Source organism: Podarcis liolepis (assembly GCF_965112155.1).
Source record: "Podarcis liolepis genome assembly, chromosome: 3".
Lineage (NCBI taxonomy): Eukaryota > Metazoa > Chordata > Lepidosauria > Squamata > Lacertidae > Podarcis > Podarcis liolepis.
Genome location: NC_139557.1, coordinates 35,156,568 through 35,183,996, shown reverse-complemented (window position 1 = coordinate 35,183,996; position 27,429 = coordinate 35,156,568). Strand labels below are relative to the sequence as shown.

The window sequence follows — 27,429 nt, the reverse complement described above, 5'->3', positions numbered from 1 at the left end:
GTGAACCAGAGCAGCACACGGAAATGCCGTTTACTTTCCCACTGGAGCGGTACCTATTTATCTACTTGCACTTTGACGTGCTTTCGAACTGCTAGGTTGGCAGGAGCAGGGACTGAGCAACGGGAGCTCACCCGTTGCAGGGATTTGAACCGCCGACCTTCTGACTGGCAAGTCCTAGGCTCTGTGGTTTAACCCACAGCACGTAAGCAGTTACATAGGTCTAACAGTGAGCACTCAGAGCCAGTTCAGACATTAAGATGTTGCTTTTCAAATAGCAGAAGAGGAAGTGTGATATTCTGTGTCCTGCGTCCCACATGGTCAGCTGACTGTAACTCTCTATACTTGTTTTGTGTCTGTTTGAAATCAGTGAGCTGTCATTAACACAGATGCTCCTGAGAAAATCACTTATAAAATGGGAAGGAAAAAGAAGAGCTGATCTCCCCATGACTCCCTTCTGTTTGTTTTGTTGTTCATAACACTCAGAACTGATTCAAATATTGAAATGTTATATTACAGATAAAAGAACTTGTGCCCCTGCATAATTGCTGAAAATGTAATATGCATTTTACTGGCACACAATCTGAGATCTCAATTGGGTTCCTAAAATGAGCTGGTAATAATTTGTGTGAGTAAATAGAACAATTATTTTGGCAGGTTGCACAATAAGAGGAAGAACATCTGTTACTGTTACACACAAATGTACAAGGAACATATTTTTCCTCTCAAAATAAAATACCAGGAGTATCATACCACATCACTTACATTTGTTTACTTACTGTCCTTAAAAAATAAATAAATCTGCAAGTATGTCATAAATGGACCCTATATCCTTTGGAAAAACAGTATCTGCTTAAAAGAAAGTCTTTGAAGTTCTTCCTTGCTGTTGTAAATATTCCATCTCCATTCTGAAAATATATGATATCACTGAGCCTTAAATGCTTCCATAAAGCTGAATAGATGTATTATATTATGCATTCAGGCTGATGCTGATATAGAAAGGAATGCAATAGCAGATGAAAGCTGATTAAAGTAAATATATAAGTATGGAGCAGAGATATACTGTGCTTGACTGTGTATCTGGAGAAAATGATAAGGGATTCATTTCTATAGATTTAATACCATCTTATTATGAAATCATCTCTGGACGAACCATAAACAATCCAATTAATCACTGTGCATACACAAATGGGATGATAATACCTATGACTAAAGTGATGTGCATATTAGTTTTTTGGGGGATGCCCATATTTAGACATGATGATGATGATACATGGCAAGCAAGAAGTTGATTTTGTGTCCTGCTGTTATGATGTTTACATTTCTCCACTTGAGAAGATGCTCAAGGTGACCCCAATTTGTGAACTTCCACATTTCCCCTTGGGGAGAAAATCTGTTTGAAATGGGGGTGCAGTTTGCTAGATTTGTTTATGCTTGTTATTGCAAATGTACAGAGGTACCTTTGAAATATGATTGGCTGGGGAAATTGTGGGTCTAAATTAACAACAATCTGAAAATTTTCAAATGCATTCAAACTGGTTATTAAAATATATCTTTTTTTGTGGTAAAGAACATTCTTTACTGGCTTTTGACCAATCTGAATGGTGAAACTACATAGTGGGCAATATTCTGCCTGTTTAAAATGTATATTATTTTATGGAAAGGTGAGTTTTATATTATTTATTTATTTATTGAATTTATATACTGCCCTACACCTGCAGGTCTCACTATAAGTGGAGTGTAAGTTTCAGTTTTTGTATATTTTAATAGTTGTAGCAAACATATTAGCTTTTAAAAAAAGAGAGATGGAGAACCATGGAAACAAGAATTTGAAGATATGCTTCCTCTTCTGCCTACATTGTTAGCGCATCCCTTTCTCCTTTTGACCACTTTCCATTAATGTTAATTGCACATTTCCTTTAGATGAAGCAGAGACACTGCAGACAAGGTTATAGCACTGTGACTTTAGAATATCTGTTGTGTGATGGCAGAAGAACATTAAATATACTTGGTTTTACTTGAATTCTTCCATTTCCTTCCAACAGAGGAGCATGAAGAATCCATTTACAACCTATACATCTCAGAAGTTCGAAACATGAGACTTCGTTTGGAGAATTGTGAAGATCGTTTGATTAGGCAGATTCGAACCCCACTGGAGAGAGATGACTTACATGAAAGTGTATTTCGGATCTCTGAACAAGAGGTGAGTCTTCTGAGCTTCTCTGCGGGCTCTCCAAAGCTCATGAAATGTAACAGTCGTGTTACATGAGCTCATAAAAAGCTTATTCAGAAGGGACCGCTACAATTATCTGCATGGTTGCATCTACAAATTAAAATGAGTAATGTGCACTTGTAGAGCTAATTAAAGTGAAGTAAACATTTGAGCCACCAGTTGGTTTGGGGCAGTTTGTTTACAAATGCCTTCATTTTGGAATTCCCAGACCAAGCAGGTGAGCTTTACTGGTTCTTTGAAGATAAAAGTGAGCAAGGATCTTATCAAAGAAGTCTTTTGGTTTTGTGTGGCAGTGGTTACGACTTTGGAGTTCTAGCTTGGATTACCTAATTTTGCTTCTACTGGCTTGAACCCTAGCTAGTCCTCAACAAATGGAAGGGCAAACAAACAATGGAAGGACACAACCCCCCTTTACACTAAGAATAGGCAATAGAATGAAAGAATGATATCCCCATCTCTCTCCCCACCTCCCCTTTACCCCAACTGCAAGATGTCTATGACAAAAATGTCTCTCACCAAACGTAAACGAACTGTGAAAAACACAAAGAATTAAAAGTGGAGACAATAGATGTACCGTTCACTGTTTATCTGTTTGCTTTGTAACACAAAAACCCCAATAAAAAGTAATTTAGAAAAATGGAAGGGCTCATTTCAATTTCAGAAGGAGCTGAGATTCACTGGAGGTTTCCCACAGGGGTACAAAGGCAGGGCCTCTCATGCTGCTCCAAAGGGTCCTATAACCCTTTGCTCATATTATCTTCTATAGTGTTAGTGTCTCTTGACCTAAGGATGCTTATTATGATTGTTTGAGAATTGCTCCTTGCTATAGGGGGAAAAACATTTCATCTTTGGTTCTGTAGAAACTGAAGAAGGATCTGGATCGACTCAAGGAGGACTTGGAAACAATCACAGACAAATGCGATGATTTTTTCAGTCAAGCCGCTGGTTCGCCCTCAGTTCCTACTCTGCGGTCGGAGCTTAACCTAGTAATTCAAAATATGAATCAGGTTTACTCCATGTCTTCCATTTACATAGAAAAGTAAGTAAGCCATCAAGTCATTCACATTTTATTACACTTTTTCATCATCATCATCATCACATGTGACAGGTTTGATAGGATGATGTAGCGTGTGTTTGGAGGGGAAGCTGAGTATATTCACAGTTTTAAATATATTTTGTTGAATTGAATAATAGATACAGAATTTCATATGGCCACCTTGAAAGTGTTTATAAAGTTGAAAGGCCAGAAATAAATTTAAACAAACAAATAGAAGAATGATCTTAGTCGTATAGTCATCATATACTAAAACAAGTTTTAAAACTTTAGAACTATTTGGAAATTATGAATGACAAGTGATCCCTTTTGTTTCAGGTTAAAAACTATAAATTTGGTGCTGAAAAACACTCAAGGAGCTGAAGCACTGGTAAAACTCTATGAGACTAAACTATGTGAGGAAGAACCATTAACTGCCGACAAGAGCAATATTGAGAACCTTATGGCTACGTTGAAGGTATTCTTATGATGTACAGAAAAATAATAATGAGAAATAGGTGTGTTTTAAAGTAATATAAAGAAGTAAAGGAGATTGATATATACTGTCATAAGAACGTAAGAACAGCAGCATCCTCTTCTCTCATTGGCCAGCCATATGCCTATGGGAAACTTGCAACAGGACTGAGCACAAGAGCACACTCTCTCCTGTGGCTTTCAGAAACTGGTATACAGAAGCGTTACTGTCTCAGACCTTGGAGACAGAGCATAGCCATCAATAGCCCTCTCTTCCATGAATTTGTCTACACTTCCTGTATCCAAGTTGGTGGCCTTCATTGCTTCCTGTGGGAGCAAATTCCATAGTTTAACAAGGTAGTACTTTAGAAGAAGTACTTTATTTTATCTGTCTTGAATCGCCTGCCTTCTGTTTGGCCTTTAGAAGAATGGAAATGAAGTAACATGAGTGGCATTGAGATGTGGCCAGTTGACTGGTGAAATATTGTGCATTAGGAATGAATGCTGATTACTACGTCATTTCCCAGTAACACTTAGCTAAGAGCTGAGCTGCATATTACACCATCATGTGAAAAGAAGACCAGACGTTTAGAATCCTGAGGTTTTCCTCCCATCCCTATAGGGCAGGGATTGGGAACCTGTCCTCCTCCAGATGTTGCTGGACTCTAGCTCCCATCAGCCTCAGCCAGCATGGCCAATGGTTAGGGATGATGGGTGTTGTAGTCCAACAACATTTGGAGGTTCTCTATGCCTGTTATAGGCAACAAAAGATGGAGGATCCTGAAGCAGTCACTGGTCCCTTTCCTTCCCGTATGGTTCTTCAGAAAAGAAAAACACAGCCAAATTATACCAGGAAAGAATGCAACCTTTTCCCTTCCTTCTTATGCAGCTAATTTTCCTTAGCTGCTGAGAAGAGGAAGACCAGGGAAGATTAGCCACATGAGAGATAAACTTAGGTATGCCTATAATTAGCAAAGTATTCCTCTTCATTATAGTTACAGAAGCAGTAATGGTGCAAATACAAAACCATTTTTTATAGCATTTCACTGAAAATTTGGGTGCTTTGTTTGTTTCCCACATGGATACCCTATTACTAGTTAGTAATATGATGCATATTGATTTGAAACAGCAGCATTATGATCTGTATTGAGATGTCACATGTTTTGTGTACCAGCAATGGAGATCAGAGGTTGATGTAAAAAGAGAAGTATTCCATGCTCTAGAAGACGAACTCCAGAAAGCTAAAGCAATTAGTGATCAGATGTTTAAAACACACAAGGAACGTGATCTCGACTTCGACTGGCACAAAGAGAAAGCAGATCAGCTGACCGAGAGATGGCAGAATGTTCATTCTCAGATTGAGAACAGGTTAGTACTCCTTTCTTTTCAGAAACTTCAGAGTGAAACCTTTCTTTTGGTGTGTGTGGGGTTACCTTATGTTGGTCTTGGAGTTTTGGCAGAGTGTCCAAATGTTAATTTTAGGTGTTTTCAGGTAATTTCCTTCAGGAGGTCTCAACCATCATGTACAGCGTAACTGAGGAGAGAAAGAAATAAAGAAGATAAAACTTCTCTGGTTTGGTCATTTTGACAGGAGGGCTTCTTCCAAGACAGCTCCCATAACATATATATGAAGGAACACTGAGCAGTGAATATGGTTCCTTCATGCACACGCAAGGCCATCCCTAGGGAAGTGTGTGGAGCCGGACAAATCTCACTGTTTGGGCTCCTTGTTGCCTTCACCTACCCCCTGCCTGGCCCAGTGGTGGCCGTGGCTCCATTTCAGTCTCCCTGTGGAGAGTCGCCACTTAATATGTGGGAAACCAGCTACTGGTTCACCAAGCATGTGGAAGTATTCCTGTTTTACACTCAGTTCCACCATTGTACAAATCCATCCAACTGCTACCAGTGCATTGACAGTAAACTTACACACTGCATATGAAGCAAACCCTCAGTAAGCACATTTCTCTGCACCTCCTCCTAAGGCTTACTTTTTGTTGTTTTTCAGCTTCTGTTAGTAGCAACAGTCTCTCCTCCCCTTTCTTTCCCTCTCGCTTAATTTTTACTTTCTTTTGCTGCGTCTTTAGTATTGGCACTGGGATTCTTTGCCTCCACCTCCCTGCTTTTCTCTAAGAGCGAAGGAGATGGAAAGATTTGCCCGGTGGGCAAGAAGCTGCAGGGCCAACTAAACCCAGGGCTGTCACCTCCATGTGGCCCCCTCAATGACCCTGCGCACACGTTACTGCTGCGATGTGGAAAGAAGCCACAGGGAAGCAACTTCCACACTGTGGCTTCTGCAAGATACATACTGCACGTCTGTGATTCCCTTGGTTCAGTCCTTGCTATCTTCAGGAAAGCATGCCTGTCGTAGAAGCACTGGGTTCGCAATAGGCAGCACTGTGTGGGTAGTCTTCTGTCCTGACAGTTTAAGGTACCCTTATTTATGGCAAATGAGAATGCTTCTGCGTGCTTGGGAGATAAACATGAAACAAATGCTGCCTCTCTCGGACAGCTTAATTGACTGTGCTGGCAGTTCACCATCAACACTCAGGCGCTCTGAGCACAAGAGGTAACAGATTTTGTGTCGACTGCCGCTTGTAACTGTAAACAGACTGTTCCCTACAAATGTTCACCCTCCTGTTTATATATATATATATATATATATATATATATATATATATATATATATAAACAAAACCCTGGCTAGTTATCAGTATAATTTTTCTTCAGCTGTATAAAACTTAGCCATTTTAACTATTGCCCACATTATTTACTAATTGCTACTCACAGAACAAGAGGGGCCATAGAGAGATATGGAGGTGTGGGTTCTATTACCTCACAGCCTCAGCCAGGCCAGGCCAAGCCAGAAGGTTGGTGAAGGAGCGTGTGTGTTTTTTTATTCTTCCTGCTGCACCAGTATCAGGCTGGCCCAGGCTGGGGAAATGGATTGAGGTAGGACTGAGCAGGTCCATGGCCCCAGCTCTCAAAATGCTCTGTTTCAGTGTCTTAACTGGGTACTGCTGTTGGGAGCACTGATGGCAACAGTATTTCCACTGCCTCACTTTCCACAGTTCAGCTTTCTGCGGGGGCGTCCCAAGTGGTAGACAACAGTAGACCACGGGTCAGTTTTTAGGATTGCAGTTATCGTAATTACCACATAATGTTTCACTTTTCTTCTTCTCTTTCTGCCTCAAACTTGAAAACTGCAGGAAAAAAGTTCATTATTGTTATTATTATTATTATTATTATTATTATTATTATTATTATTCCTGTGGATTGCAAGGCCCTTTTCTATAAAGACTTTTGTAATAGACTAGGTACCTGTTTTTCCCTAACGACCATGGATTTAGTCAGCATATGAAGAATTGGGAATTTATTCTAAAGTGAGTCTTTTCTCCACATTCTAATCCTGAAGTTTTGCAACTGAGGAATACTGTTTCAGGACATGGAATGTGACTGCTCCGTTTTTCCTTTTGTTTTTTAAGCTTCTGCTGAATTCTGCATACGGTAACTTCCCTCTAGTGGTCACCCTGAGTAGCTTTTTATGTCTAAAATACACTGGTACATGTAAGCATCCTTGTCTAAATCTGGAGGTTATTGTGGCAGGGGATTCACTTATTTTTCAATGCCTGGCATTTGAAATGAGGAACTTGTAGATAGAGACAGACAGAGAGAGAGAGAGAGAGAGAGAGAGAGAGAAAGCCCTTTGAAATAACGAACACAGGGAGAGACATCTGGCTTCCTATAAAGATGAAGGGGTGTTTGATAGAGAGATAGAAGGTTGCCTGGAGCTTTATGAACCCAGGAATGTGTGTTCTTTGGCATGTATTCCTCAGAACTAATACATTTCTTGATAACTGTGAGCTCCTCAAAAAAGGCATGGAAATTAAAAAGAACTCAGAGAGTTCCTTTTTTATGAAATTGGCAAAGCCTTTCATTCTGAAGGTTTGCAGGAGAAACCCTGAGAAAAGGACATCTAGCCGAATGATGGCTTCTGACAGCCAGCTGTTTATGAAGTGGTGTAGCCTAGCGCTGAGCTACAAACCAGAAATTTCTAATTTCACCTTTGCCCTGAACTTACTGTGTAGCCTTAGGCAATCTCTGTTCTGTTTCAGACTTAGTACCCACCCCAAAGATCTTTATTATGGGGGGGAATAATAATACTGACTTGCCCTTACAAGGTTATTGTAAGGTTGCTGGTGGTGATGATGGTTAGTTCTTTATTGTCATTGCTACTAGTTTGTTCTTCCTCACTGAAACAGCTTGCTTTTCACTCAACCAGGTTGCGTGACTTAGAAGCTATCAATAAATCCCTAAAGTACTACAGGGATACATATGGTACACTAGATAACTGGATCAAGCAAGTTGAAGAAACTCAGCAGAGGTTCCAGGAAAACCCACCTCAAAACAGTAAAGCTCTGGCCAAACAGCTAAACCAGCAAAAGGTAAAAGCTTGATTGATTGATTTAATTTGTTTATACGCCACCTTTCTGTAGTGAGCTGATAACAAATATCCACTTATAACATGCAGGTTTTGTTCTAGGGCTTAGATGTAAAGAATTAATAACTAAGCTAAAGACAGCCAGTTTCAGTTCAGCTAATAAGAAATTTTCCCTTTAAAGCAGTGTACTGGATATACCTCTGTATCTTACATTATTAATAATCTAGTGTGTTTCTGCATATGTTGGTTGAGGGGCAACGTTACCCCCCTTCCATTTTTCTTGTAGAGCCAAAGGTAATTTATAAAGAGGACCACAGGGAAACAGACTTTCATGCTAAGTTTTTATACATAAACACAACTTTCAAGTTTTCAGTCTAGTATGTTTCAAAAACAAGTAGAACACTAGCCTTTAGGATGGGGGAAGTTGCATAGGTTGATACTGTTACATACTAAAATTCTCTTGTTTATTTTACAGGTGCTAGTATCGGAAATAGAGACGAAACAAAACAAGCTAGATGAATGCCAGAAGCACTCAGAGCAGTATTCAGCTGCAGTAAAGGTAAAACTATAACTTCTGTGCACAGTTATTATTCTTTTTTAATTTCTTTGTGGAAATGTGAGCATTGTTCAGCATCATGTTCTTCACATGTTGCTGTTCCTGCCACAGCTGCTGCTCCAATCCACATTGTTAGGCTGCATTGTGTCAGTGGGTGCTGGCAGCAGTAGTGGGCCAGGGCGACCTCTAGCATAGGGAATCCAGTGCTCCTTCCAGTGCATTTGCAAAATGCTGACCTTGCTGCCACCTCGCTTTACCTTGCCCCTATATCTTGTAGTAGCGCTGTGGTCTAAACCACTGAGCCTCTTGGGCTTGCCGATCAGAAGGTCAGTGGTTTGAATCCCCGCGACAGGGTGAGCTCCCATTGCTCTGTTCCAGCTCCTGCCAACCTAGCAGTTCAAAAGCATGCCAGTGCAAGTAGATAAATAGGTATATCTGCGGTGGGAAGGTAAACAGCATTTATGTGCGCTCTGGTTTCCGTTGCAGTGTTCCATTGCACCAGAAGCAGTTTAGTCCTGCTGCCCACATGACCCAGAAAGCTGTCTGTGGATGAACACCGGCTCCCTCAGCCTGAAAGTGAGATGAGCACTGCATCCCATAGCTGCCTTTGATTGGTCTTAACCGTCATGGGGTCCTTTACCTTTTTTATCTTAAACTGCAACAGCACCACGGAACAGTGGTCAGGTGAACAGTGCCACCCCACCATCCATCCTCTCCTGTGCTGCAGGGTGTAGTCTGTAATCAGACAATCCAACCTACCCACTTGAGTGGCAGCTTTACCTGTCACCAAAGCAACAGAGAAAAGCCAAGAGAAATCTCCTGTAGTCCTGTTCAGCTGTGTGCAGGCATTCTTCCTATCTCTACCTCTGTTTCCAGAGTGACAGGTTTTGTATGGAAAACCATCAATGAAACCTGCCAGTTGAGCTGAGGGAAGTTGCTGTTTCCCAGTCCAGTTCTAATGTGAGTTCCATAGCAGCTGCATTGTCTTTTACACTCCAGCTTCACTGCCCTAGTGTCACAGGATATCCAGGATATCTTCTGGTGACTCAGCTGACAGGAGGTAATCTTTCCCTCCCAATACCTTGCATCCCCTCCCCCTCAAAATCTGTTCTGGAAGGTGTTCCCCACCTTCCAACTGTCCAGATCTAGAGGGGGATCTGGAACTGTCCAGATCGAATGCTATAGGGGGATTGCCTAAAATTGCCTTCTTCCCAGTTCTCCTGACAGATCCCCTTCTGTCAGCAGACCAGTCGCCATTGGATATCACCCATAGTCCTTAGTACTCAGATGAATTTATGCGGCACTTGAAAGACTCCTAGTATGGAACAAGTAGCTTACAGGTTTACCTATTTCCATTTATTTTCTGCAGGACTACGAGTTGCAAACGATGACATACAGAGCCATGGTTGACTCCCAGCAAAAATCTCCAGTGAAACGCCGAAGAATGCAGAGCTCCTCTGATTTCATTATCCAAGAGGTAGTTGGACGTGCCTTAATATATAATGCTTTATAATGGCCCACATTCCACTTTTGCATTGTGAAAGCTTTTGAGCCACGTTCATGAAATACTTTCAGTATAAATATACAAAGCTAGTAATTGATCATGTTACACCCTGCTGCTTCATTTTGGGTGCGGCTAGTCTGGCTACAGCTACTTGGACAATATATCCAGCCAGAGAGCCCAATGTGGCAAACATTAGTCACCTGAAGTTGCCAGTGTTACATAGATTAGTTTACCACATTATTCCAGGGTACAGTTTCACCAGTTTCCATATCATCAACTTCAGTGGAATGTGCAAATGTGCAGTTGTGGAATGGACTGTGGCCAGTGCCCGTGATTCTGGAGAGAGGTGGTTGCTCAGAGGTAGAGTACATGATTTGCATGAAGAAGGTTCCAGGTTCAACTACTGGCATCTCTAGCAAGAGGAATCACAGGTTGCATGACAAGGAACATCTGGTGGATGGTACCTTGGAGAGCTTTTACTCATCAGCATAGATAGTACTGAACTGGCCGGAACAGTTGGTCTGATTCAGCATAAGGTAGATTAATGTGTCCAAAAGAGTTAATGAGGATTTGTAAATGGAAAACCCAAAATCACGGCAATTTAGAAGTTCAGTGTAGGTAGGGAGTTCTTTAGATTTAAAGGATCTAAAGAACTTAGATTAAAATGGATACTGGTGACCATAGGGTAAAAGTACAACAAAATGACCAGCGTTTGGAACCTATCCCTGGCTGTTAATGAAATGAGGCTGCAAATAGACATTTCTTTGTTCTAGAGTTTGCAAGCTCACCCATCAGCAAGCTAGAGATTAAGTGCAATCGATAGATTAAGTGCAATATAATCACAGACTCTGTGAATGATAGCCAGAACACAAAGAGTTACAGAATGATATACGAAGGGTTATGTTCCTTTATATGGCTGTAACCCTCATGACTTTTCGGGACCCTGAAGCATCCTTTTCTAATATAACATACTGAATGATGTCCCTGCTTCATACAGAAAAATGTGTTGGGATTCATTGCATTCAATAATTCATAAAATAAATGATTTAAGGCGTGAGGGGTTAGGAGGTTAATCCCATGATGAATTTGGTCCTTCATCTTTCATTCTTAAGAGCCCCTCCACACCCGCTACCCCCAAAGCAGACAGAAGTCAACTCCTCTCAACACTCTGTTTGTTACACTGATTCTTCTAAGAATCTGTTGGACTCAGGGTAATCTTTCTAATGTGTTTTGTATATTATGATTTAGGAAGACGCAGTGCATTTTTGTTTCAGAAATCATCTTGTAACTTTATTTGTTCTATATAAAAGTAAATAAATTTAAGACACTCCATTTCAGCATGGATCAGTACTGTTCCTCTGTTTCATTGCAGTTTATGGACTTACGAACACGCTACACAGCTTTGGTGACCTTGATGACTCAGTATATAAAGTTTGCTGGTGACTCTCTCAAAAGGCTGGAGGAGGAAGAGGTAAGTCAGCAGATAACTTTCAAAGGGATGGTAAAACCACTAAGACAGCTATACTTTTTTAAGTATAAGGATAGATGATGTGAACTCCTTACGTACTCTCTAGATATAAAATGAAGGTTGACATCACGTATCCAGTGAACACCAAGACTGACCTGAAATTATCCGCTGTCATTGTCCTTACTATTTTTACTACTTTAGTTTGCTAAAATTCTGTTGCAGGATATTGGTTCTATATGAGAATTTCCCTAAGGTACTGAGAAACTTGTAAAATACCTTTATATTTATTGGCTTATAAGCTCTCTCACCGTGCTTTCAACTTAGCAGCTGGATTTGATAGTAGTCTAAGTAGTGATGACAGGATGGACAGGGTTGGGAAGTATGGCAAAGGGAGGCATCTGCATGCAATCAAAGATATCTCAATAGTTCCTGTGATGTATAGTATTGAACAAGGCCAATTCAGAAAAGAGTTTTCTATTCAGTCTGCAAATAAAAATGGCAGGCAGACAAAGCTGCCAGTGGAGGCAGTGCATGTTGCTGATGAAACGGAGGAGAAATTTAAATGATCTATTTCACTGAAGGAGAGAGCAAGAGTACATGGGAAAACTAATTCTGAGCCTGTGATGAGAATAAAGAATAGAAGTTTGAAGGCAGGGCATTATCCCATGGGAATTAGCCCAATTCAACAACCCACTTGCCTTTCAGAAAGGTTGCACCCTGAGAACCTGAATAAAGACTTTGAAAAATATTCTCACAGTGTACTGATAAAGGTGGAAGAGAATATTCAAGCTGGTGAATTGTTAGCCATTGTTGCAAAACTGCCCTAAGCAATTTAAAACCAAGGAAGGAATCAGTAAGACAATGCAGCAACAATTAAGACACGTGTCCTTCTGACAGGTGAATACTACTAATACATTACATAATATGTCTCTAGATAGCAGCAATTTTAGAACAGCTACCCCACAAGAAAGACTGTACAAATTCCAAAGAAAATAAATGTTGAAGGCCAAGGAAGCACAACTTGTTTCTGTGCTGTTTCAAAGGTTTACACAGTAGAAAACACAGTTATACAGCATAGTCTAAAAGTGTATGAACTAAATTGTGGTATGATGCAAAGCAACATCAACCAAAATATGAATTCAGTGTTGTTATGTTATTCAAATAAATAGTGATGTAGTGCTGGCCAGTTCCCAAAGCAAAATAATTTTGAGGAAGGGTAATTTGGACATGAACCAAGAAAGGAAAAAATTGAAGATACCCTTTCTTGCAATCTTCAAATGCTGAGAGTTTGACACAGAATGTTGTCGGTGCTTTGACCACTCTATTCACTGGTGTTCACAAAGAAAATGTAGAGATGGAAGTGGATATGTTTTTTTAAAAAAGGAAGGGTTTTTTCTAGCTGAGTCAGTGCTGCATAAAGATGTACATGACCATTCAAAGCTACTCGAAGAAGACAAAAATCATAAACTGAGAGAGGATGTCAGGAGAACAAAGTATGGAAACACAGGAAACGAACAGCCAGTTTTTGAATCGAGAATGTGCAGAGAAAGCATAGGCCAAAAGGAAGAAATAAAAAAGAAAGAGGTACATAGTTGTATTGAAAATCAGAGGCAATCATAACAAATATAATAGTGTTATAGAAATAAATTCAACTTCAAAATCATTCCTAATCATCACTTGAAACTTAAATATGTCTTTGTGCGGTGCGAAAATTGATTTAAAACTGATTCAATGGAGTTGCAATATTTAAACAAACTGCTAAGCTGTTGATTTGCATAATCATTCCTTTTATTCATTTATGTAGCAACATCAGCTACAGAAACCTCCCAGCTGACAACTTGTTTTGCTGATCAGGATTAGTGGGCGGGGAGATAATTAAATTATTACATTTTAATGATCTTTAGCATTGGTGTTTCCAAGTATCTTGTGGTTTGTGTTATATACCAGTAGATGTTGCATTTATACATCTACTGGAAAATAAAATCTCATTTAACAGCAATAGTTAGAAAGAATTAAATTCAATCCAGAAGGAAATAAAGCTGCCTTTGCATTAGTATGTCTTGGTGAGTTAATGATACTGTAACGTTGTGCTAGTCTTTTGTTAAAAGAAAGAGCATTATGTTCAGAGCCTAAATAACTATTGTTGAAGGACATGGCTAATTAAATGTGGTTTCTTGCTGATTGTATCATGTTTTACACTAAAACGCTCTCCTCTTCTTATTCAACTAACCATCAAATGAGGAAGTGCTTTTTTCTTGCATGGTGTGTTTTGCTGAGAAGTTGCTCTGTAGCTTTTAAGCAAGGACTCATGCAAGTGAGCTTCTGGGCATCACCTTCAACCTATGAAACAACTCTTATCCTGAAAGCAAAGGGATTCTTCTTGAGGACTTCAGCTGGTGGATTCCTTCATGCAGCTTTCTCTTTACTCTAACTAACGGTCCCTTTCTGATGGTGACAGTGGTGGTGGGAATCCCTCAGTCTGTGCTGCTGACATGCTGTAGTTGAAGTTTGTAAGTATTTGCAACTGTGCATTTTAACATTACAACATTACCTAACGTTTTAAAAGAATGGATTTCAATGTTTCTTGTTGCCTTATTTTTTTGGCAGATCCTGAAGAATAAGGAGGCACTAGTACGTGGTGAATATTCTGATCTGGAGCAGCAGCAAAAAGAAGTAATGAGTGAGAACAAAAAACTTATGGAGAGGATAAACGAGCTTGAGGAGATGTTGGATGAATTGAGGAAACAGAAGTTCCAGTTGGAAGTAGAACTTCCAAAAGCAAAGGCCGATGCAGAGAAAGAAATGAAGAAGCAGCAGACAAAAATGGAGGAGATTTCTCTCCAGAAAGCCAAGGCTGAGCAAGAAGCAAAGCGCTATTGCATGGAACTAGAGGATGCTCTTAAAGAGAAAGAAGACGCAGAGCAGGAATTGGAGCGTGTGAAGCAGCTCGCTTTGAAGACTGAGGCTCAGAGAAGTATGGTTGAAGAAAAGTTCAGAGCTTTCAGAATGCAGCTAGAGGAAACTGCTGTGGCTAGAGACGCTCTTGAAGATAAGTTAAGAAGGAAGGACACCAATCTTCAAGATTTAGAGCAGCAAAAGAAAGCACTGATGGAGGAGCTGAGGAAGAAGACTGCTGAAGAAGAGAAACTTGTGAAACTCATTAAGGAAATGGAACAAGACATGGAGTTTCAAGGTAGTCTGGTGAAAAGCAAGTGCAGAGAAAAGGAAATAACTGAAGTCAGAAGGCAAATTACTATAATAGGACAAGAAACTCTGTTGCCAACAGGTTCAGACATTTTCAGAGAAAAGCAAGAACTGAAAAACATTGAGGAATTCCAGCAACTGGTGGATGAGCTAACATTTGCCAACAAAAAGTCCGAGAAAACCATCAAAGACCTAAAATACGAACTGTGTGAACTTGAACTGCAGAATGCGTCTGCTGAAGAAAAGGCTCGCTTACTGAAAGAAAAACTGGATGATGCCAATAATTCTCTCAGGCGCCTTAAAGTAGAGCTGGATCAGAAAGAGCTGGTAGAGCAAGGATACTTGGAGCAGCTGAAGGAGCTTGACAGGCAGCTGCAGAAAACCACAGGCAAAGCTGAAGAGGTAATGCAAGAAGCCATGGATCTGAAGAAAATAAATATGAAGTATCAAGAAGAGCTGAGGTCACTTCAGAAGGAGAAGGCACTGTTAAAGATGGAGCTGGAAGAGTTGGCTAGGACACACACACACACTGGAATTACTATTCAGCAATTGCATTCCCAAATCACTTCTCTTCAGCAAGAAAAAATGGCAGCTGAACAGAGAACTGTTTCAAGCAGAGGGGAAGCAACCAGCCTACAAGAACAGTTAAAAAAAATGCAGGAACAATTCCTTCAAAAGACAAGAGAAGAAAAAGAAAACCACCTGAAAATTCAAAGACTGAAAGATGATTTAGCAGATAGCAATCACTTAGTGGAAAAGTTAAAACAGAAGGTTGAGGAGCTTTCTAGATGGAACAGCGAGACCAAAATAATGATGACTGAAGTCCGGACTGATTCAGAGAAGATAATTCTTGAAAGACAAATTATTGACAGAAAAAATGATGAATTAAAAGCCCTGGCTGAAGGTTTCAAAGAGCAACTACGTATCACAAATGAACAACTGCACAAACAGATAATACTTGAGCAGGAGCACTTGGATCACATCAAGAGATTAGAAGATGAGCTAATAAAAGCAAAAGAATTAGCTGGTGAATTTAAGCAGAAATGTGACAGGGACAATGCTTATAACATGAATGCAGAGATGGAAATAAGAAATCTACGTACTCAGATGAGCACATTCACTATGGAAATGAAGATGAACGAGCAGAAGGTCCAGCAGCAGCAGTCCCATATTCATGAGCTCAATAGCAAGATGAAGAAGCTGCAAGATGACTTGCATCAGAAGACCTTGGAGGAACAAATGGCACGCCAAAATGTGGCTTTACTTCAGGAAGAATCAATTGCGTTCAAGCATTCTGCGGAAGAGTTTAGGAAGAAATTTGAAAAACTCTTGGAAACTCACAACATAGCGGAAAATGACATATCTGGTATCAGGATGGAATGCATCACCCTGCAGCAAGAAAACCACATGGCTCAAGACAACATTAGAATGTATAAACTTCAAATTGAAGACCTGCAAGACAGACTTCAGAAATCCCGTGAGCAGCTTCAGCAAGGCAAGCATGCAGAAATGGAGTATGTGCAGAAATACCGCAAAATGGAAGAAGAGTTGCAAATGCAGAGGCGGACAGTAGAGAACTTGAAGCACCAAATAGACCTGCAGAAAAGAGATCACGGCAATCAGCTGCGTTGGTTTCAGAATGAGATCAACAAAAGGAACATCCAGTTAGACTTTGGGTGGAAGGGAAATGGGTTTAGTTACTTGGGAGACACCTCCCCAAGAGATTTTGAACATATTAACCTCTGTACGACCACATCTCCTTTATTAAGAAGGAGACACCTAAGTGGCTCAAGTTGCAAATCTGAACCGCTGGTTGCACAGAAGTTGCAAACAGTTGCCACTGATTCATTGCAACGAGAGAAGCCATTCCAGTTGTCCGGAGTAACCCACCAACTGGAAAATGGAATAAGTCAACAGTCCTATGCCGAATATGTTTCCCAGACAAGCACAGAGTTTGAGATAACGGTTGATAAGAGCAACCCTATCACAAGAATTTCAGAAATAGATAAATTGAGAGACGGCAAACTCCTCAGTTCCAGGCTTGAAGAGAGTTATGAAGTGGGCTTAGGGAAGCGCCTGCATCCATTGGAGGTACATGGCACATTTGATGGCATTTGATATTGCTTGGGTGTTGTTGTTACAACTTTCTGTTCTCCTGCAATCTTCATTGCTTTTCTGTTCTATTTCTATGTTTTCATCTTATCTGATATCGAACACTTTCTTACATCTGGCACGCATCAATCCGCATTATAACCCCAAGACTTTTGTGCAGATGCAGAAGTTGCTTGCATGTGTGGAAGCAAAAATTTCACCCACCAACACCCACCAAAAGGTTCCCCATTTGTTTAAAAGAGGGGGCCCTACATACCGAAGAGCACACTTCTCTGCAAAATGGTGTTTGCCGGATAAACGCAGCAGGCAGAATGATGTGTCTTTACACCATTCTCTGCCCACAGTTGTCCCCACACCCTATGATTTCAACAAGGCATGAGGTAGAGGCAAAAAGTGCACATCTAACCTTAAAAGCTCCCCATCCAACTGCCGAATGATTTTTTTGTGGCCTACAGAAGTCCAAGATCTCTCTTTAGTATTGTACTGCACATACAACAGGCCTGGCTTCCTAGAATGAAGAAAGAAATTCACAAATCCAAGTTGTTCACATCCGCATTAGATTTTTTAAAGTGGTACTTGGAGCAAAAAGGTGCAGTCTCTCATTTCGCCCAAAGGAGTGACCCTGTTCAGGGTTCTCTCAGCAGTTCCCTCCAAACTGGCCATTCCACTCTTCCCACGCTGTGTTTTGTTTTTCTTTTCCAGCTGCACTCTGTATTCCATAGCTACTGAGCATGCTCTGAGCATTGTCTCCTTTGAGGGTTTGTTTGGTTTTGCCCCCTTAGGTTTTAATATATAGTGCTTCTGTGAATCTTGGGGATTTCCTGCCTTCATTCACCACCTGAGTTTGCAATTAGAAGGGTGATGATATTGCTAAGAGATAGTTTCTCTTTTTACACTTTGCTGTCATTCCATCCCACTTTCCTTCTCAAACCAAATTCCATATTGCCAGGGTTAATAAAGTTTGCTGATTCTTAGTGTTTGCTGTTCAGATTCTGCATCTCTCCCCCTCTCCCTGTTTATGGGCTAGATTAATAACTTGATGCTATTTTCTAAGTACAGTATCCTTCATTATGTCAAACAATTCCTATTTACAGAATCTCCAAAATGAAGATTTATCAAAGATCAGTGCCATCTTAGAGGAAAAGCAAGCCAAGGAGGTTGCTCTGATCCCCTCTGAATATGATAATATCAAATTTCAAGGTCTCCGGCATGATGTAACTGCCAAGCAGTTGATTGAAGTTAAACTTCTAGACCTGAGCACAGCTGAACAGCTTCATTCAGGAAAGAAGGCCATTGCTGAGGTTCAAAAAAATCTTGAGAATTTTTTGACTAAGCCTACTGCAATAGCTGGGTTGTATATTGAATCTAGTAAAGGGAAGGTCTCATTTGCTTCTGCAGCTAAGCAGAGAATAATTGAAAAAGCATCTGTGTTAGCACTGCTTGAAGCCCAGGCTGCCACTGGTTTTATCATTGACCCCACAGCAGGTCAGAAATACTCTGTTGATGATTCAGTTGCCAAGGGACTTGTAGATCATGAATACAAAAGCAGGCTTCTTGAGGCAGAAAAGGCAGTTTTAGGATATCTATTTTCTGGGAAAAAGCTGTCTGTTTATCAAGCAATTGAAACCAGAATCCTTGAAAGGCAGAAAGGCAAAAGTTTTATTGAAGCTCAGATAGCAAGTGGAGGTATTATTGACCCTGTGAGAAGTGTCCGTGTGCGTCCTGAAGTTGCGGTCCAGCTGGGCTTGCTGAACAACACCGTCCTGAAATTTATATATGAACATTCCAGTAATAAAAAAGTCTTCCAGAATCCAAATAATAGGCAAGCCATGTATTATAATGATTTGCTGAAGCTGTGTTTACTTGATATCGGAAGCAAATGCTTCCTGCTCCCTGTTGGGGAGAGAAAAATAACCACCCCATCTGCTGAAAAAATTCATAAAATATCTGTGGTAGATATTACAACTGGAGCAGAAATGACCTCCTATGAGGCTTATAAAAAGTCCCTGATAGACAAAAGTACCTACCTCCAGCTGTCAGGGCAAGAATTTCAGTGGAAAGAATCCACATGCTTTGATCACCATGGAAATTCTTACCTTGTGCTGACAGACCTAAAAACTGGAATGCAGTTCAACATTGACGAGGCATTAACTGATGGCAAAGTTGATAGAATGCTGGTCAGTCAATACAAGGAAGGGCAAATCACAGCCAGCGAGCTTGCGGATGTTTTGTTGAGCAATTCTAAACCACGCACAGATGTCAACAGCCCCATTGCTGGTGTCTGGCTGCCCGAGACAAATGAGAGAATGCCTCTTCTGAAAGCTGCTCGCAAAAACCTAGTGGAGAGAACCACAGCGCTGAGGTGCCTTGAAGCACAAGCAAGTACGGGAGGTATAATTGATCCCTTTACTGGGAAGAGATATAGTGTGGCAGAGGCCTTGCAAAGGGAGCTGATTGATGAGGCGTCTGCTAAGCACGTCCAGCAGTGTGAACTGGTCTTTACTGGGATTATTCACCCTGTAACAAAGAGTGTTCTGTCAGCCGTTGAAGCAATGAACACAAATGTCCTAGAGAAAGAAATGGGCACTCGCTGCCTAGAGTATCAACATCTGACTGGTGGATTGATAGATCCCAAGTCTCATTGCAGATTATCGATGGAAGAAGCTATTAAAAGGGGCATTATTGATGCCGTCACTGCTACAAAGATGAAAAATGACAAATTCTACTTAAAAGGTATTACGTGTCCCAAGACAAAGAAGAAATTGACGTATAAAGAAGCCCTTGATAATGCAGTTTTTGACTGCCACACAGGGCTACGATTGCTAGAAGCAGCTGAGCTCATTTCCTCAGGAATTTCTAGTCTGTATTTTTCCTCACAGTCATAATTTAACAATGGAAGTTATTAAATTGGCCTGCAGTAATTTAAACCATCTGGCTCATGGAAATGATTCCCTATGATTTAATTGGGTTGTAAAATAGGGTTCCTGGCTGATTTCTAAGCAGAACAAAGCATTTTGAGTTTGCTTATGTATAGTTTTCAGCATACAGTAGATTTAACGTTGCTCCATGCTTGTAATTATGATGCACAATTTGATAAGAGTTAAGCACTTCTATGCCCCATTGATTTTGGTGGAAATTTAAGCTAATGCTTTAGTTCTCCTTGAAATCATTAGGACCTGAATGTACTTAAAACTATCCCTGAATTGTTCCTCTATGTTGTATAAATGGCATTAGCAGCTTGCTAACTGGGATCATTGTGGTAGCAATGTGTTGCAGAGTTGTTGTTTTTGCCATTCCAGCTGCTCTTGGGAAATTTTCAGAAGTGAAACAATATGCCCTCTTGCATTTATATCAGTGTATGATGCAATACTATCCTGCAAAAAAAATAAATAAAAAAAATCTAGAGTTGGAAGGGACCACAAGTGTCATCTAGTCGAACCCCCTGCAATGCAGGAATATTTTGCCCAACGCGGGGCTCAGACCCATGACCCTGAGGTTAAGAGTCTCATGCTCCACTGACTGCGCTATCTCCATTGATTCCGCCAAAGTTAAACAGGGAGCTAAGTATGTAAACCCTCCCATTGAAGTCAGTGGCACTTGAATATTTGTGTAGAATGATATGCAATATCATAAATAGATTTGACAGGATGCTTGCTTGCCGGTGCAAAGTTTACTGTGGTGTGGGTTCTGTCATAAAGACTGGATATTCTTCTAACGGCATGTTTACATGGAAGCAAGCCTCTCTGTGTTAGGTGGCGGTTACGCCTTTGTAACAGCACAGTGCTCCCCATGTCTACTCTGAAGAAAGTCCTGCTGAATTTAATGGGTTGGAGTCCTTAAGTGGGGATAGCATTGCAGCCCAAGTTACATGGAGATAAGATTCTCAGTGACACTGGAAATTTCAGAGAAAATGATAGACTTCTGTTACATGATTATTATTTTTCTGGTTTTCCTTCTACTACATTATTCTTTACATTAAAAAAAACCATATTAAACTTAAACCTGAAATTGGCAATAAAGTTGGCTACAAAATTAGTAATTTTCCTTCTCAGGAGAAACATGTAAGATGCTATGTTAATTGCACAGGATTGAAGTATGTTATTGAATTTCATTGTCATCTTCAACAACATGATAATCTAGAACTGGGTGTACATCTAATGCAAAGGCTGAGATTTAGAGTGTTTTTCCTGGCAAACCCTTGCTTAGATTTGACTTGTGCAGTGGTGGCTGGGAGGTTTCTGTAATGTGAGTTCCATCATCTATGTATATGAATGTGTTTATATGTATCATAATGGCTATCTTAGTTTTTTCAGATGTTTTGAATTAATTACTTCAATTACTTTTTTATTATTGTTTACCTTTTTTATATAAAAAAAGCATGCATAAGAATGACTGCGGTAATGGGGATAAAAAAGAAAGAAAGTAAAAATAAAGCTCATTATCTGGCATCTTCCACAATAAAATTTTTGACGGTGTAACTGTTTTTTGGGTTGGCTGTAACCTTAATATACCTACAATTTTAAATATATATATATATTTGCAATGCACATTGTTCATCAGAAGTCAGTGGAAGAGGAGAAGAAAGAACACGTCGAAAAAGCTGGGGACTTACTGAAATGGGTTTCAAACATCACCAAGAGCCTCGGCAAAGGCGGAGGAGAAAAGTCTGAAAAAGCAGATTCTCCTAAGAAACAGGTATTAAAACACTGCTTGAGAATAGATGCTACCAGATGCATGACACAGTGTTGTTTTGTCTTTAAAGTGCCAAATGTGGCACAAGAACATTTCATTGTATTCAGCTTACATTTTACTCAAAGAAAACCCATTGAACTTCCTGGACCTAAGTCAGTCATGCCTATTGATATCAATGGGTCTGCTCTGAGTAGGGCTGGCATTGGATACAACCTTCACTTTAAAGTGCTTAAGAACAAATATAATTTACATACTAGTGTTTTTATTTAAATTCACCAGACTACATAACTGATACATGGGTGTTTTTTCCTGAAAGACTACATTCAAGACAAAAAGGAGAAACAGTGTTTGGACAATAATATTCCCTACTTATGATGGGAAATGATAATACCTTCATTCCTTTCCCACCAGGTGTTCCTGGCTAGTCCTCTGGATGTTAATATGGAGGTATAATTTTTTTATAAGTTACAGGAGTTGTCAACCTTTGAGGCCCATTCAGAATTCATAGAGTGTGTACTATGGGTATGATCCATTTGGTTTTTTAATCTCTTCCAGGTCAGCACATGCTAACCCCCCCCCTTAGTTCTTTTACATGGGTTCTAGGTAAAAGTTTGTCTGGTAGAATAGAAACAATCCTCTTGAATTTGCATGAGTTTACATGGGATGCTGCCCACAAAAACCTATCAGATGAAAGCTTACAGAAATAGACTATATTAAAAATCACAAATCTGGCGTTTGCTAATATCACAGAAATCTGTATCCAAAGCACTGCTCTTCATGTATTTTCACACTTTTTACAGAGGATCACAGCAAAACTATCAGAGTAGACGAAGAGGTGGCACACGATTTAGTGATGGTTTTGCAGGGATCTCCTGCAGTCGGCAGCCACAAAGCTCTGTTGTTCGCGTCAGTCGCAAATGGCACCAGATCCATGATTTTCATGGTTTAGTCAATGGCAACAGATGTGACATGTGATTTGATGGTGGTTCGGTAGGAGAAATTTAAAAACAGTTTGGAAGGGATTGTTCCCTCACTTCCTGACTCCTGTAGCCTCCCCACTTTCTCCCACTGGCCACTCCCATTTTCTTACTTTCAGCCATCCCCGTTTCCCACCTAATCAGGTGCTGAATTGAGCCTGTAGAACTAACAGAGGAAATGGGAAAGAGAATGACTCTTCTTGTTTCCTCCTTCAACTCCATTGATGTTTCAAGAGGGGACCTCATGATGAAGGGGGCAGTGAGACAGGGTGTGTATCAGATTCTTCATGGGCACAAGGGGGCATTCTCAGGGCCACTACTACCTTGGAAACTCCAGGGACTTCATAAAACCCAATGATTATAGGCCCAAATCACATTGCTTCCCCCAATTTATTAGGGAGTATCAATCACACAATTTAAGTTTATTATATTTACCCCCCCCACCCCATTTCCAAATGTCACACTGTATTCAAATAAGGGGTGGAGGTGGGGGCATATTGGAGTATTGGAGGCTGAGTAGGAACCTGAAATCTCACATCCGCCAAGAGTTAATGTCCGAACCAAACCCTTTAAATCTGCAGTCAGCCCTGTACCAGCAAGTAATTTGAAGAACTTAAATGATACAATATTTTACTGGCCCCATTGCATGATACCAAGAAACTCTTCAGTCTTTCATACTTGTGTTGTGCCTAATATAACTGGAAATGCATGTGTCCACATGCATATTAAACACATGGAGAAAATGCTACACATGACATTACTCAGCGTAGTTTGTCCTTGAGTGCAAGCTGCTGCTTCCAAAAAATGCCAGGACTATCGGTGGGCAATCTAGATCTGGAACCCAGGCTGTGGGTGGAGTTTAACCTGTTGCCCCTGCTATGTTCCTGATCTTGGGGGACCCCCAGTATGTGGAATTTGCATTGGAGGAAAAGATCTCCCATTGTTACGGACAGATGTCCCCCCCCTCCTGCAAATTGTAGACACGTGGTGAGATCCAAATCAGGGTCCCAGCATGAGACAAAGGGTTAAAGACTGCCCCTCCCCCCCATCCACCTCACCACGGTTCCATTCTGAATTGGGCTTCCTGTCCTGGCAATTTGTGAAAGAAAAAGCTTGCAGACGAGTACAAACTGCCTGGGAAATTGACACATATCTTTTGGTGCATTTAATTGTATGATTTCCAGAGAAACTTAGCACCAAACAACGAAACACTTTTATATTTTCGTTAGAAAAGCCCTTGCTTGCAGTTTTTTATAGATACAAAAAAGCCACTTACTGAAATCCGCCTCATCGTCATAATGTACAGTTACCAAGAACAGATAGGTAGCCGTGTTGGTCTGCCATAGTCAAAATAAAAAAAAATTCCTTCCAGTAGCACCTTAAAGACCAACTAAGTTAGTTCTTGGTATGAGCTTTCGTGTGCATGCACACTAACTTAGTTGGTCTTTAAGGTGCTACTGGAAGGAATTTTTTAAGTTACCAAGAAGCAGTTTTAAACCACTGGGTTTGCATTCCCTCTTAACCATTAGGTTAAAATGGGCCACCTGTATCACATGGCAATCTTTTTCTTTCTGTCTAGTTTCTGTAAATTGTGGCTTACCTAGTATGCTAAATAGCATTTGTAAGGGGAGTATCTTGAATATCTGTATCCATCGTAGTATATAGTAGCTCCAAGGTGCAGAGATTGTGTGCACCAGCAGAACATTTTCACGTGACTTCTGTGAGCAGTTATTGGGTGGTGCTCACAATGAGTAAGACTTCCTTCTTCCAGTACTCAGAACAATTTTGGAACTATTATAACAAGGTGACTGTTGCATTTTAATTTAGTATATGAAAGCATGGTTCCATGCCCTGTATCCATATACTATGCACCCCATGTAGGACTTTCAAAAAAGAAATCTGAAATAGACTAGACCAGAATTGATCTGATTAGTTTCACTTCTGTCAGTTCTATGGGATAAGAGAAAGCAGGGATACACTTAAGAATTGGGAACCCTCATGGTTGAAAAATATGGTGTGTGTGTATAAGGCTCATCCACATTTTCAGCTCTGGTTAGAGTTGGCAAGCTATAACTTTTTCCTTGATATATGGAGAGTTGCATTTAATATTGTTTGAGAACTCCTGGTTTGGAAATACTTGAGAATAAAAGATCAGTATCCTGGGTAACTATACCATTCACACAAAATCCACAAAGGAAGTTAAGTGAGGTAGTTGATTTAACTTATTAAAATACTGAAAACGATAGCTTGGAAATTGCATAGACATCTTTGGTTGCAAGACATCCTGTGAGGGAGTAACTTCACGTATCAAGGCTGTTCTTAATCTAGTAGTTGATTCTTTACAAACTGTCTAAAGCAACTTGGTAAGCATTTGGTCCTCCCATATGTTCCTAACTACAACCTCCAGTATCCCTGGCCATTATCCATTCCTACTGGAGCTGATGGGAGTTGCAGTTCAACAACATCTGGTCGGAAACAAAGACCAGAGCAGTTTAGACAAAAGTTTTGAAGAAGGTCACTTAACAAATATTTTTAGTAGTGTCCGTATTTATACCTGTCTGTATTTATACCTGAAATTAATTACGGTTCTCATGTTCCCAGTAATCTATAAACACAACCTTAGTGTTTCATAACCATTAATGAGTCTTTATGGCTCATTAATAAGGGACAAGTTGGCTAAAAATGGATTTGCAATATAGGCTATTGCTGTTATTAAAGATACATTGGGTTGTACCTGATGCTGCTGTCACACGTGCTCAAAAGACTTCCCTTCATACAATAGGCTATTTTGTGTTTTTATCTTGTATTTTCATACTGCGAACTGCCCTGAGATCTATGGATGAAGGGTGGTATGCAAAAGAATAAATAGACTTGCCACCCCCTCTCCCCTGCAACTCCCTGTGCACCCTCAAAATCTGTTTCAGAGGGTTGGGGGACCATGCAAGGTGAGGAACGGGAAGTCTCCTTGCACAAGCAGAACACTGTTCATACATCGCTGGATACCACCCATTATGCCCTTGATAATGTTCCTGAAATGCTCACTCCTTTCTCAACTTTTTGCTTTACCTTTTATGTACATTTCTTACCCCAACCCCCTTTTTTATTTTATTTCTAGAATGCAGTTGTGAACATATTTTCCTCCTTTTTCCAGATATCTTCTGACGAACTGTTAACCAAGAAAGAACAGATATCAGAAGCTTTGCAAACAACACAGACGTTTTTAGCGAAGCATGGTGATAAGTAGGTTCATTGTGATTATTGCATTTTAAAATTAGTCGTGCCCTTTCAGAATTTGTGTTGAGGACGAGTTTCAGCCATTCTATATATAAAATCAGTTGCAGGCAACAGATGTCCTCTAGTTTCAGGAGTTCTTATATGAAATCTGAAACAATGGGGTGTGGGTGGGTACTGCCCCTTCTACATTATATATGGCACCTCACTTAATTCAACTAAAGCAGAATGTTTGCATTAATTAATGGTGGTACTAATAATTGCACAGCTTGTTAGCAATGTATCCCTGGGAATAACTGCCCATATGACTCGCCACCACTGCCAAGTTATCAGCTTACAAAGCAAACCTTTTCTCCAGATCTGCTAGAACAGGTCTTCATAGCATGATGTTGAATTCCACCCTATATGTTTATTACTTGAGAGAACAACTAATGTTTAGAAATTGCTAGCACTTCCATCCACATCTTCTGTTCCCCCTCCCAAAAGAATGACAGATGAAGAGAAAAATGAAATGGAAAACCACGTGAGGTCCCTGCAAGAAGGTTATAAACTGTTGTCCAATGAAGATTTGAAGCAGTTGCAGCAGGAACAAGATTCAGATAATGAAAACATGGATGAAAAGGTAGTCAACAGTTTGAGTTATGGTGTTGGCTGTAGTATATATGCTTTTCTGAATCTTGCATGGTTTTGGAATTTTGTATGAATACTAAAAACAAAAACAAAAATCCTCACCGAATTGTGTGTATCACACAAAGAAAATCAGAACTAAATGAATGACAGCTTTCAATCGGTTTGTGGAATTAGAATTATAGCTGAATGTCTATAAATGGACAAGTGGAAAGTTGTATATGAACAGGCTTTTATACCTTGTGTCTTGCATGAACTAAGAGCATAGAATCATAACATCACTTAACCCTTCTTTTTAAAAGCCATACTTTGAATTCTGTCAAACGTCTGTACTTCAGAAACATGACACCACGTGGAAGTTCCACAGCCTCTCTACTCTTCTATATGCTCTCCGATAAGTATTTCAGGAAGTATGCCATATTTCCGAAGTTCATTAAATTTCAACTGGGTACATCGTTTGGAGTTTATAGTCACATTAACTGTGAGATAATACTTTAAGATCTATTACGTTTGACACTGCCTTTGGAAGGCATTACAAAATGCCTGAGAGTATATGCAAAGAAAGACTATTCTGCACATACTTCTTAAATGTTGTTCCCAATTGATGACTTTTAATACAACACAGTTGCAGTGTATTTAAGTAGCTACAATACTTGATCCTTATGTGTTTGGGTGTCTATGTAAAAGTGCTGTATGCTGTAAACATGAATAGCATGTGTGTTTTTGTACCACATACTGTTTTCTCCATATATGCTAACTTCTCACAAAGCACATAGATAGCATGACAGTTTGCCTTTCAGGTACGTGTCTTTTTTGCTCACTATGCGGTCATCTACTATTTTATCTTCCACTAACCCTCTTGATGTATGCAGAGCATAGACTT

General features: G+C 40.1%; 2 protein-coding genes across 20 annotated transcripts in view; both read left to right on the top strand.

Moving 5' to 3' along the window:
• LOC310703246 (dystonin-like) overlaps positions 1–27,429 on the top strand; it is a 303,015-nt gene that overhangs the window by 149,920 nt on the left and 125,666 nt on the right. For all 19 annotated transcript variants that reach the window (XM_083495364.1, XM_083495375.1, XM_083495358.1 and 16 more), the window contains 11 exons: positions 2,043–2,200; positions 3,091–3,269; positions 3,603–3,741; positions 4,912–5,105; positions 8,017–8,179; positions 8,651–8,734; positions 10,101–10,208; positions 11,608–11,706; positions 21,580–21,714; positions 25,840–25,928; positions 26,406–26,541. In XM_083495364.1, the coding sequence (XP_083351490.1) occupies positions 2,043–2,200; positions 3,091–3,269; positions 3,603–3,741; positions 4,912–5,105; positions 8,017–8,179; positions 8,651–8,734; positions 10,101–10,208; positions 11,608–11,706; positions 21,580–21,714; positions 25,840–25,928; positions 26,406–26,541 (1,484 nt within the window). The remainder of the gene's footprint in view (positions 1–2,042; positions 2,201–3,090; positions 3,270–3,602; positions 3,742–4,911; positions 5,106–8,016; positions 8,180–8,650; positions 8,735–10,100; positions 10,209–11,607; positions 11,707–21,579; positions 21,715–25,839; positions 25,929–26,405; positions 26,542–27,429) is intronic.
• LOC310703319 (desmoplakin-like) lies at positions 17,010–21,497 on the top strand. The gene has a single exon (XM_083495613.1). It carries the CDS (start codon positions 18,090–18,092, stop codon positions 19,902–19,904), a length of 1,815 nt encoding a protein of 604 aa, XP_083351739.1. The 5' UTR covers positions 17,010–18,089; the 3' UTR covers positions 19,905–21,497.

What these genes read in the sequence shown, in the direction of transcription:
- LOC310703319 (XM_083495613.1), top strand. Translation starts at nt 18,090, where the DNA reads ATGTCAAACAATTCCTATTTACAGAATCTCCAAAATGAAGATTTATCA.